Genomic DNA, 13,663 nt, shown 5'->3' on the forward strand with positions numbered 1-13,663 from the left:
AGATGTTAAGCTAGAAATAGTAAATACACAGCAGCCATGTGGTATAACTGTAAGTGAGGAGGCAATAACGTATTTTCATTGGCGTGAGTCTGAATTGTTGTTCAGCATAATAGTGTTAGACATATCAGATACATTATAGAAATAACATATACATATATAAAACTTATACAGAGTATGGTAGAATTAGGCGAGCATAGGACAGGAAGTCATCCATGGGCTTATAAATGGAACCATCCCAGCAATCCACTAACCATTGAAAACTGTGTTGTCTTGTATTATTAGCTGCTACAGGTAGAAGACATGCTTTCTTGGTGCTGCACATTTTAACGATTTTCACCGAGATAAACTGGCGCTGCAGTGATCTTCTTCGGTACGCCAATGTAGAAGTGTACACAGAATTAGCCAAGTGAAAAGGTGTGTGCAATACGTACGTTGATTTATTTATGAAACCCGACTTCGAAATTTTGCATTGTGTGAAACCTTCGTGTGTACAAGAACTGTGTACCGATCTGAAATTCTAGATTCGCTTATTTTGCTGAACGCGTCGCTTCTGCATAATCTTTCATTGATTGTATTAGTACCCGTTTGTATTGTGCTATATTCTGAAATTTCAAACACTCGCGAATGCCGCAATAATCTCGTACTGTTCTCGTCAATTATAGGCTTAAACTTAATTGTGCTCTTCTAAAAGTTTTGAGAACACTAGGACTATCCTCGCATTCTCTGGTTTCATTGCATAATTACCTGGAAAATAGGTTATTTTTGAAAATTTTCGGACACTTAACAAAACTATATTTTCGCAAGTTATTGATATGAGTGTTTTGCATACGTGATTTATTTCGTAGCAGATCTGCGTTTGTGGTTCACAGTGCTGCCAAGAATCCATCACCCCTGAATTTCATTGTGTATCCATGCAAATAAACGTGTGTTTTTGAGATTTTTCGAAGCTACCATTGTCATTTGCGTAAACCACGAGCAATTCTTAGTTAATAGGCGTTTGTCATTTAATTACTGTAGCAGATATTCTAATATATTGTGTTACATCTTGTTTTCGCTTAAAGAGGAGTAGCCCTGTATATTATCTGCATCATTGTAAATAACCCTTTATTCAAGTTTGCAAATAACTATAATTAACCTCAAAACATTTTAGGAAACTAGTAATCTTTAAAACAAGTTTTTTTGTTGCCTTAATAGAAATCACATTTTGTGTGTTTGCCTTAATTCTCGTAGGGAATTAGCAACATTTTAGCTCAACAGATTAAAAGATAATCAATGCTGTGCTGGGCTCAGTGCTGTTTTACTCGGGGAATGCTGGGGGATGCGTACCCGTAAACTTTTTCATCGACAAAGTAGTTTTTTTATGATGTTGAGAACTTGGAAGAGTGCCGAAGACCTATTTCACGGGCGTAAATTTATTTCATTTTTTCGTGTTGGTAATTGCAATAGGAACGATACCACTGCAGTTTTTGGTGGGAAAAGGGATGTCGTTGACTGTTTGAACTTGAAGCATTTCGAAGCTGCGGCAACCGTTCTCGATTACTGAATCGCTGGCAGCCAGTTCGACAACCATGTAGTGCCCTCGCCCGCTAATAGTGGGATAGTAAAGTCAACTGAAGAGTCTGATACCTTTTTTCATTTCTTTTGTAGTGACATGTTGATGACGTCATGGCTAAAAGCAGATGGGTGATATCCTATGCTTCATTTATAAGTAATTTTCGCTGCATTATATGCAATGTCGGACTACCCTCAAACTTTATTTTTAGAAAAAAAGCCCTGAGTGAGCTTAATGTAAAGGTTTTTTTTTTTCACTGCCTTGTAATACATGGCACCAGCCAAAATGCAGCCTCACTGTGAATGCTGTCCTTGAACACAGGATGAATTGGTTAACATTTATAAGCAGCTGTAAATCGCCTGGCTGCTGTCAAACAATTGGCAGCCGCTACAAATCAGTGTGTTGGAAGAACTCCTGAGAGTCTTGTACCTGTGACACCAGTACCAGAGGTACCCCAAGACCTATCCTCTCCTGTGGATCCTGTTTCCTCTCCAGAAAGTACAGGATATGTCATTACTTGTCCACTTTACTGTGAGTGGTGTGTCAATGGTAGTTCTAGGCATCCTGTACAGGGTGGACAGGGATCAGGGAGTACTCAAGGTGTTGTACTGATCTCTCTAACCAACAAGTTTCTCTCTCTCTCTCTCTCTCTCTCTCTCTCTCTCTCTCTCTCTCTCTCTCACTGAAACTTAGCCAGTGGGCTGTTTGGGGGAAACTTGTTTTGTCCAGTGTCAAGAGGAGGCAAATGCAAAAGGGTAGGGTCTATTAATTGTGAGCATTTTAAATGTATGGCAAATGATGGTACCCCTTAGGGAAATGACAGCAGGGAATAGAAAAGGACACCAGGTGTACTCAGTGTGTATGCCTGGAGGCCTCATTCAACATGTTGAAGAGACTATATTCCAGCAGACGTTGAGGGAACAGGGTGCAACCAACTGCAGATTGTGGCACACGTTGGGACAAATTATGCCTGTTGTTTGTGCTCCAGGTCATACTTGGATCATTCCAGCAACTGGTAGAGAAGGTTGAGAAGACCAGCCTTGCTCAGGGAGTTCAATGAAGCTCACAATTTGCAGCATTGTCCCCAGAACTAATTATGGCCGTTTGGTTCCCCTGGACTGAATCAGAGACTCTGGAGGTTCTGTGACAAGGTAGGCTGCAACTTCCTGGACTTGGGCCATAGGGTTGTGAACTGTAGGATCCCCCCTAAATGGGTCAGATGCACATTACACATCAGAGGCTGCTACTGAGGTAGCTGACTTTGTATGAGGTGCATGCAAGGGCTTTTTATGTTTCACAACTCTTCGTCCAATCCACTTAACGATAGCTGTAGGAAACCCGGAAGTATCACTGTAAGATCGAAAGAAAGATATTTTTGGGGAGAATTTTAGTGTACATCAAAAGGATATGCAAATGAGAAATGGAAGTAGTGTATTTGTCAAACTCAAATCCACAGAGATAGAAACTGAAGCTGCATGTGAGGTCATCTGAGCACAACTCAATATCAGGGCTGGGCATAAAATCCTTCTATCGCCCACCAGACTCATTTCCTGATGTAACCGAATACTTTAGAGAAGACCTCAGTTCACTTGTAAGTAAGTAAAATTACAGTTTTGTTACTTGAGGGCATGATATGACATCTTGTGAAACAGTACTAAATGCCTTTCCTGAAAACTACCTAGAACAGATACTTAGGAATCCCACTCTAGATTGAAACATATTGGCTCTAATGCAGCAAACAGACCTGACCTCTTAGAGGATGAGCACATTGAAATTGGTATCAGTGACCATGTTGTGGTTGTGGCAACAGTGATTGCCAAAGTACAAAGGACAACTAAAACAAGCAGAAAGATATATATATATGTTCAGTAATTTAGATAAAAAATCAGCAGTGCTGTATCTCAATGAGGAACCTGAAACTTCAAACACAGGGCAGGAGCATTTAGATAAACTAGGACTCAAGTTTAAAAGAATAGTTGACCACGCACTGGATGGATAAGTACCCAGCAGAACAGTCCATAATGGAATATAATGTAAAGAAACTTCTAAAGAAACAGAGAGTACTTCATAATAGATTTAAAATAAAGTGTAGGGTCATATATAAGAGAGATGCTGAGTAAAATGAGTTTGGCTGTCAAGAGAGCAATGTGTGATGCCTTCAATGACTACCATAGCAGAATAGAGTCAAATGATCTTTCTCGGAACTCAAAGAAATTCTGGTCATGTGTAAAGGCTGTTAGTGGCACCAAAATTTGTGTTCAGTCCCTAGTAAATGGGACAAGAACTGAAATTGAAGGTAGCAAAACAAAAGCTGTGAAATGCTTAACTCCATTTTCAAATGTTCCTTCACAAAGGAAATCCCAGGAGAATTTCCCCAATTTAACCCAGTTTACCACTGAAAGATGAATGAAATAGATATTAGTGTCAGTGGTGTTGAGAAACAACTGAAATCATTAAAACTGAACAAAGCTCCAGGGCCCAATGGAATTCCTGTCAGATTCAATACTGAATTTGCCCTTTTCTAACTACAGTCTAATGTAGAGCCATTGAACATAAAATCGTGCCCAGTTCTTGGAAAAAGGCACAGGTCACATTCGTCTACAAGAAGGATAGTAGAAGTGATCCACAAAACTACTGTCCAATATCCTTGACATTGATTTGTTGTAGGATCTTTGTACATGTTCTGAGCTCAGATGTAATGAGATGTCTTGAACAGAATGACCTCCTCAATGCCAACCAGCATGGGTTCCGAGAACATCGATCATGTGAAACCTAACTTGCATTTCTTGCCAGCTGCTGTGGCCGAGCGGTTCTAGGCGCTTCAGTCCGGAACCACACTGCTGCGACGGTCACAGGTTCAAATCCTGCGTCGGGCATGGATGTGTGTGATGTCCTTCCGTTAGTTAGGTTTAAGTGCCATAGTGCTTAGAGTCATTTGAACCATCATTTGCATTTCTCCCACATGACAATGGATCAAGGCAATCACATAGATGCAGAATTTATCAATTACCGAAAAGCATTTGACTCAGTAGCACATCTAAACTTATTGTCAAAAGCTCAATCATATGGGGTATCAAATGAAATTTGTGACTGGATTGAAGACTTTTTGGTCGGGAGAACACAGCTGTTATCTTGGATAGCGAGTCATCCTCATATGTAGAAATAACTTCGGATGTACCCCAGGGAAGTATGTTGGGACCCTTGCTGTTCATGCTGTATATTAATGACCTTGCAGACAATATCAGCAGTAAAATCAGACTTTTTGCAGATGATTTAGTTATCAGTAATGAAGTAATATATGAAAGAAGGTGCATAAATATTCAGTCACATCTTGATAAGATTTCAAAGTGGTGCAAAAGATTGGCAACTTGCTTTAAATGTTCAGAAATGTAAAATTGTGCACTTCACAAAATGAAGAACCATAGTATCCCGTGACTAATGAGTCACTGTTGTAATCGGCTGTCTCATACAATACCTGGGTGTAACACTGTGTGGGAATATGAAATGGGATGATCACATAGACAGAGTTGTTAGAATATTGGGAAAATGCAATCGTTCTACAAAAGAGATTGCTTACAAATCACTTGTTTGACCCATCCTAGAATATTGCTCAAGTATGTGGGACCCATACCAAATAGGACTAATGGGAGATATTGAACATAGACAGAGAAAAGCAGCATGGTCACAGGTTTGTTTAATCAGTGGGAGAGTGTCACAGAAATACTGAAGGAACTAAACTGAATGACTCGTGAAGATAGAGATAAACTATTCCGAGAAAGTCTATTAACAAAGTTTCAAGAACCAGCTTTAAAGGGTGACTTTAGGAATGTACAGATATCCCCTATGTATTGCTCACATGGGGATCACAAGGAGAATGATTATTGCATGCACAGAGGCTTCAAACAATCATTCTTCCTGTGCTCCAAACGTGAATGGAACAAGAAGAAACCCTAATAACTGGTACAATGGGACATAACACTTTGCCTTGGTTTGCAGGGTATAGATGAAGATAACCCTGGTCAGGATGGCCGGAGAGATTATAAACCCCACTCGTGCCAAATGCGAGTCAAATGCATTAACATTGGTCTAGCCACCACATCTGGTATTTGATTTGGAAAGAAAAGGAGATTATAACATGCACAAGAAATATAATCAGTGATATAACTAGAACATGAAACTTCTGTTACATTGCTCTTCGGGGGGGGGGGGGGGGGGGGATGTAAACCAAATAACACATTGTATAATATTGCTGAAAAGTATAAACACACAAATATCTGCCAACACTGTATCTATCACCGCTGATCTTGCAGAAGATCCTTTTCTTAGGAAGTGTAGTGCACTAGTTCTGTAACAGAGAAAACAGGAAACCTGTAGCAGATGTACTCTTGTGCAAAGACACACACAACATAGTTGGTACATTTGTTAACAGTTCAAAAAGTTCTCAACAATAAATGAGAGCCTAGTATTACTGTAATCTTACATATCAGAGAAGGAAAGTTGCTACTCACCATATAGCGGAGATGCTGAGTCGCGATAGGCGCAACAAAAAGATTCACGCAATTTTTGTTGTGCCTATCACGACTCAGCATCTCCGCTATATGGTGAGTAGCAACTTTCCTTCTCTGATATTGTTACAATCAATCCTGGATTTTTCATTGTTTGATTGTAAGCTAACATATTCATTTACACAGTAGAAACACTTCTTAACAAGAAATTATTTTAAAACCTCTCCAAAAGCTGTTTCCTTTTCTAACCTCTTTATATATGTTGACAGTGCCTTATAAAAATGACACCAAAGTAGTCCACACGTCTTTGGGTACTAGTTGTCTTACCTCATTCTGCATGGAGAGATCCACAGTTGTGAGTCTTATAGCTATGGTATTTGCTATTAGTTTTCAGCTTCCAAGATTAGTCCTTGCCATCAACACAGATTTCTATATGTATGCTGTACGTACACACAGCGTTTTAAATGTGTGCTTGAGTGAGCACTTACAGAGCCATGTAACCACACTGGGATAGCCCTTTTCTGTAATGTAAAAAAATTCATTTACTCGACTTTTAGTTTTACTCCAATATACCATTCCATAAGCTACAATGGCCTGGAAGTAACATAAATAAGCCAGTGTAGCACCTTCTGTGGAGTAAACTTTGGACATGATACTCAAGAGTGAAATTTACAGAACAGAGTATGGGGATAGTTTTGTTACATGGTCTTCCCAGGTTAAGTTTTGATCAACATACATTCTAAAAGTTTTGTGCATTGTACCGTTTCTAACTCATTTCTGTCCACTACCAGCTGGAGATCTTGGTTTTGATTCATTTTGTCCTAATGGAATTTAATTTCTTTTGTTCTCATTAAGGGTCAGTCCGTTGTCATTAAACTGTGCAAGGATTTAAGGACTTGCTCAATTGTTGTATACAGAGATTCCTTAACATTCCTTATTCTAACAGCAGTGTCATCTGCAAACAATAAGATCTTAGCAGCAGTTTCTGAGACCTGCATGTCATTTATATAAATAAGGAACAGAAGGGGGTCCAACATCCACCTTTTCCTGCACTGATTTCAACTTTCTTTGCATCAGATACTAATCTGATTTAATGGTCAGAATGAGCTGAAGTGAATTCTACATCCTGTGATCTGTTTTGCAAATATGTCTGAAACCACATGTTTTCCATCCCTTTCATCCCCATTGCTTCCAACTTATGTAAAAGAATTTTATGACTAACAGTATCAAAAGCTTTAGAAAGGTCTAAATTAACTCCTATGACACTATCCAACTTCCCAAGACGCTATCCAAATTGAACCCTGCCTGGAACAGTTCCGTCCTCCGTCACAGCGGGACCCACCTCCTCTTCCTCAAAATCACCCCCTCCAAACCTTCCAGGAATTTCTGACTTCCAGCCTTGCCTCTCAGTCCTTCTTAAAAAATCTTAATCCGACTCCCAACATCACCACTGCTGAAGCCCAAGCTATCCGTGATCTGAAGGCTGACCGTTCCATCGTCATTCTTCCAGCGGACAAGGGTTCCATGACAGTGGTACTTGATCGTCGGGAGTATATGGCTGAGGGACTGCGTCAGCTTTCAGACAACACCACATACAAAGTTTGCCAAGGTAATCCCATTCCTGATGTCCAGGCGAAGCTTCAAGGAATCCTCAGAACCTTAGGCCCCCTACAAAACCTTTCACCTGACTCCATCAACCTCCTGACCACACCGACACCCCGCACCCCTACCTTCTACCTTCTTCCTAAAATTCACAAACCCAATCATCCTGGCCACCCCATTGTAGTCGGTTACCAAGCCCCCACAGAACGTATCTCTGCCTTCGTAGATCAACACCTTCAACCCATTACATGCAGTCTCCCATCCTTCATCAAAGACACCAACCACTTTCTCGAACGCCTGGAATCCTTACCCAGTCTGTTACCCCCGGAAACCATCCTTGTAACCATTGATGCCACTTCCTTATACACAAATATTCCGCACGTCCAGGGCCTCGCTGCGATGGAGCACTTCCTTTCACGCCGATCACCTGCCACCCTACCTAAAACCTCTTTCCTCATTACCTTAGCCAGCTTCATCCTGACCCACAACTTCTTCACTTTTGAGGGCCAGACATACCAACAATTAAAGGGAACAGCCATGGGTACCAGGATGGCCACCTCGTACGCCAACCTATTCATGGGTCGCTTAGAGGAAGCCTTCTTGGTTACCCAGGCCTGCAAACCCAAAGTTTGGTACAGATTTATTGATGACATCTTTATGATCTGGACTCACAGTGAAGAAGAACTCCAGAATTTCCTCTCCAACCTCAACTCCTTTGGTTCCATCAGATTCACCTGGTCCTACTCTAAATCCCATGCCACTTTCCTTGACGTTGACCTCCATCTGTCCAATGGCCAGCTTCACACGTCCGTCCACATCAAACCCACCAACAAGCAACAGTACCTCCATTATGACAGCTGCCACCCATTCCACATCAAACGGTCCCTTCCCTACAGCGTAGGTCTTCGTGGCAAACGAATCTGCTCCAGTCCGGAATCCCTGAACCATTACACCAACAACCTGAAAACAGCTTTCGCATCCCGCAACTACCCTCCCGACCTAGTACAGAAGCAAATAACCAGAGCCACTTCCTCATCCCTTCAAACCCAGAACCTCCCACAGAAGAACCCCAAAAGTGCCCCACTTGTGACAGGATACTTTCCGGGACTGGATCAGACTCTGAATGTGGCTCTCCAGCAGGGATACGACTTCCTCAAATCCTGCCCTGAAATGAGATCCATCCTTCATGAAATCCTCCCCACTCCACCAAGAGTGTCTTTCCGCCGTCCACCTAACCTTCGTAACCTCTTAGTTCATCCCTATGAAATCCCCAAACCACCTTCCCTACCCTCTGGCTCCTACCCTTGTAACCGCCCCCGGTGTAAAACCTGTCCCATGCACCCTCCCACCACCACCTACTCCAGTCCTGTAACCCGGAAGGTGTACACGATCAAAGGCAGAGCCACGTGTGAAAGCACCCCTGTGATTTATCAACTGACCTGCCTACACTGTGAAGCTTTCTATGTGGGAATGACCAGCAACAAACTGTCCATTCGCATGAATGGACACAGGCAGACAGTGTTTGTTGGTAATGAGGATCACCCTGTGGCTAAACATGCCTTGGTGCACGCCCAGCACATCTTGGCACAGTGTTACACCGTCTGGGTTATCTGGATACTTCCCACTATCACCAACCTGTCAGAACTCCGGAGATGGAAACTTGCCCTTCAGTATATCCTCTCTTCTCGTTATCCGCCAGGCCTCAACCTCCGCAAATTTCAAGTTGCCGTCGCTCATACCTCACCTGTCATTCAACAACATCTTTGCCTCTTTACTTTCGCCTCGACTGACATCTCTGCCCAAACTCTTTGCCTTTACAAATGTCTGCTTGTGTCTGTGTATATGCAGATGGATATGCGAGTGTGTACCTGTCCTTTTTTCCCCGTAAGGTAAGTCTTTCCGCTCCCGGGATTGGAATGACTCCTTACCCTCTCCCTTAAAACCCATCTCGTTTCGTCTTTCCCTCTCCTTCCCTCTTTCCTGATGAAGCAACCGTTTGTTGCGAAAGCTTGAATTTTGTGTGTATGTTTGTGTTTGTTTGTATGTCTATCAACCTGCCAGCGCTTTTGTTTGGTAAGTCTCATCATCTTTGTTATATATATATATATATATATATATATATATATATATATATATGATATGGTTATAATAGAGGGAAACATTCCACGTAGGAAAAATATATCTAAAAACAAAGATGATGTGACTTACCAAATGAAAGTGCTGGCAGGTCGACAGACACACAAACATACACACAAAATTCAAGCTTTCGCAACAAACTGTTGCCTCATCAGGAAAGAGGGAAGGAGAGGGAAAGACGAAAGGATGTGGGTTTTAAGGGAGAGGGTAAGGAGTCATTCCAATCCTGGGAGCGGAAAGACTTACCTTAGGGGGAAAAAAGGACATGTATACACTCGCATACACACACACACCTATCCATCCACACATATACATACACAAGCAGGCATATTTTTTGTAATCCATGTGCTTTCAAATCAAAACTGAAGAGTTTCCTTGTGGGTCACTCCTATTCTGTTGAGGAGTTCCTTAAAAAATTAAGCTGATTCTTGTTGTATTGTTGATTGTATTTACTTAAACTTATGGATTGACTTTTTTTTGGATTCATAAACATTTTATTTTTATCTGTTATTACTTTTATGGTGTAATTTCATGTACTGACATATTCCATGACCTTGGAAATCTGCTCCTTAATTTGGTCCTACGGAACTTGATGTGTGTAAAAGAGAGAGAGAGAGAGAGAGAGAGAGAGAGAGAGAGGAAGGATATGGATGCTAATGACTCCCCCTCCTCCTCGTCTGCGCTCTCTCTCTCTCTCTCTCTCTCTCTCTCTCTCTCTCTCTCTCTTTTACTATTGAGATAGCAAATTGCCATGCACATATGGGCTATTAGATCCTTATACCTACATTCATGCTATGCAAGCAACATGATGATGTGCAACACAGAGTACACTATTTTCCTCTTCCCTCTCCCATTCACGAATGATTCACATAAGAAGGACTGTTGATAATCATCTGCATGAAATTTAATTTCTTTGAGTTTGCCCATTGTGGTCTATTTGCAAATCATGTGTCAGATGAAGTAATATAACAACAAAAACAATCAATTTTTGACAGAATAATTTAATTGGGTGGATAAAAAAAATCTACTCACCAAGCGGCAGCAGAACACGCACATAAAAGGAGGTTGTAATAAGGCAAGCTTTTGGAGCCAGTGGCTTCTTCAGGCAGAAGGGTTGAAGGGGAGGGAAGAGGAGTGTAGGAAAAGGGCTGGAGAAGTCTAGGTAAAGAGGTAGATTTTGGGAAAGTCACCCAGGACTGTGGGTCATGGCAGACTTACTGCATGGGATGAGAAGGTAAGTCTCCCCTGACCCAATGTTCTGGGTGACTTTCCCGAAATCTATCCATTTTGCTAGACCTCTCCAGTCCTTTTCCTTGATCCATCTTCCTTTCCCTTCAACCCGAAGAAGGAGCCACTGGTTCCGAAAGCTTGCCTATTTGAAACCTCCTTTTATGTATGGGTTTTGCCACCACTTGGTGAGTAAATTTTTTATCTATCCAATTAAATCAGATGGAGTAATATGTTGTGTGGCTCTCCTTGTAAAGTGCACTCTTAGAATTTTAACATAATGTTCTCAGTGATGCACAGAGTTGGATGTTCCATCTCCCCCCTCCCCCCCTCCCCTCTCTCGCTCTCTCTCTCTCTCTCTCTCTCTCTCTCTCTCTTTAATTAATCATAACTGGTAACAGTTCCTTCCAGATGTGCAACATTCAAGAAATGGTTGAATGAGTCTTTTATAAGCCACTTCTTTTGCAACTGAACTACAGTTCCCTATGGTTCTCCCAGCAAATCTCAATCTGGCACAAATTTTTCCTACAGTTTGTTTTATGTGGTCATTCCATTGTAGACTGCCCTTCACAGTTGCCTAGATATTTTATGGTTGTTATTGTTTCCATTTATTTATGGCCAATAGTGTATTCAAATAATAATAATAATAATAAGTCTTTCTGCCTCTTTGTTTGTTGTTACACATTACACTTATTTACATTGAGGCTCAACTGTTTGTGTCTTCCAGGAGATGTCCATCCTCTGTAGGTCTCCCTGAATTTTGCTACAATTTTCTGGCTTTTCAACTTTGCAGTTACATATTCAGCCTTATTTCATCTTTCTGGTGAACATTTTTTACTGAACCATTCTCTCCTGCTGTGATATTCCCTGGCTTTTACAGTGTCATTATTCACCTGTTGTCATTTCTTGATGTAAAATTGTGGTGTTATATTCTTACTTTTATTACCCAGGCTAAATCGCTGTAATGGAAAATGTAGAAAACAGGAGCTGGACTAAAATATAAAAGAGGAGATGGAAAAAATTCCAGTAAGTTCTCAAGCAAAAGAAGGTGCTTTAATGGAAGTCAGTGCTTTACAATCTACATCCATATCACTATGCAGAAAATGACAGATGGCATTGTAATAGGGAGTTCAGCCATTCCCTTCACATTGGTAGTGAGGGGAGAATGCCTCACTGCATTACTGTAATTATTCTAGTCTTGTCTTCATGACACCTATTGGAGTGATATGTAGGAGGCTGCAGTATATTCATAGTTTCCTCATTTAATACTAATTCTTGAAACTGCCTTCTGCATTATGTGTGACTGAGTCTGTGTGTTCGTTCCATTCGGTTCTTTTACTTACACGCTCATCCTAACAGTAACCTCACTCAATAACAGAGAGAAAAGAGACAGGTAAAGTGTTACTGAAATGTTAGTTCCACACTTAACAATAACAGTTTCAAGACTTACATCTGTGAGCTAGAAGTCTTGCCATAAACATAACAAATCCTATATGTCTTTGAAGGACCTAGTATAAGAAACCATCTCAAAGTCTAGGTAGGATCACAGTGATGAAATGGTTAGAGATGGAATGACTTTATTAATCAGTGACTCATACCACACTTCTTCCATGTTGTCTACATTATCAACTTATTACAGGATACTATTGTCTATATTAATTAAAGTTTTTGCCAAATGACATTTGCCATCTTTCACCTATTTATCTTATTCAATTCCGTTCACGGTATTGGCTTCAGTACATGCAGAGATTACTGTTGAGTTTGACTGTCCCTTATAGCTTGCAAGTTTTTTGCTTAATATCATTTAGCTTATATTATATTTTTAATTTTCTTTTATTTTTGTTCCAGATTTACGAAGTTTACTTCTCTAGAAACTTTCGTTATAACATTTGAAGATATCTGATTGAGGAATGTGTCATTATGTCTGAGGTAAGTAACATTTATACTCCAGTACAGATATGGGAGAATACAGAACAACTAAGACTGAAGATACAGGATGTCATACACTGAGAACACATGTACATTTTATTTCTGAATGAATATTGCCTATCTTTGTTGTTGGTGCCTATGATGTAGCTGTTATCTCAACGTACAAAACTTTTTATCTCAGTATACAAAACTTTAAAAAATGGAATTCCAAATTTTGCAAGAACACAGGATAGTGAAACTGACATCAGCTGAACACAACTATTATAAAGCTGCAGCACTATACAGTTTGTTCCCAACTTTTGGACAAAAAATGTATAAATGGAAGAGGACCTTAAACCAAGTGTTTTGAGATACATAACCAACAGTTGGAAATGAATATTTCAGGCAGTATTGGGTCTTTAAAGAGCAATGAGTGTGAGACACGTTTCTAAACTGCTAACAAACAACTGCCTGCCACATCAACAATGGTGGTTCTATGATATGGTCCTGTTGAATTCTCAGATCTTTTTATTAATCTGAAGAGAGATTGCAAGCACTCAGTTTGTACATAGTTGACTGCTTCTGATGGCAGTGCCTTTGTTTTTCATAAACTAAATTTTCATATGATTAAATTCAGCTCTGATGTAACATAACAGACATTATTGGCTACAACATGAAATTGCTAGAAATTATCGTCTCTTACATATTTTTTTGTGCTGTGGATGAGCATAAT

At 40.5% G+C, this 13,663-nt stretch overlaps 1 protein-coding gene across 1 annotated transcript in view; it reads left to right on the top strand.

The window, feature by feature from the left end:
- Positions 1–13,663, top strand: part of LOC126262318 (zinc finger protein 532-like) — a 79,599-nt gene that overhangs the window by 30,746 nt on the left and 35,190 nt on the right. Inside the window, exon 2 of the mRNA XM_049958872.1 lies at positions 12,871–12,951. Within this exon, the coding sequence (XP_049814829.1) occupies positions 12,943–12,951 (9 nt within the window). The 5' untranslated portion in view covers positions 12,871–12,942. The remainder of the gene's footprint in view (positions 1–12,870; positions 12,952–13,663) is intronic.

The sequence above is a fragment of the Schistocerca nitens genome, chromosome 6 (genome assembly GCF_023898315.1).
Source record: "Schistocerca nitens isolate TAMUIC-IGC-003100 chromosome 6, iqSchNite1.1, whole genome shotgun sequence".
In the NCBI taxonomy this organism is placed as follows: domain Eukaryota; kingdom Metazoa; phylum Arthropoda; class Insecta; order Orthoptera; family Acrididae; genus Schistocerca; species Schistocerca nitens.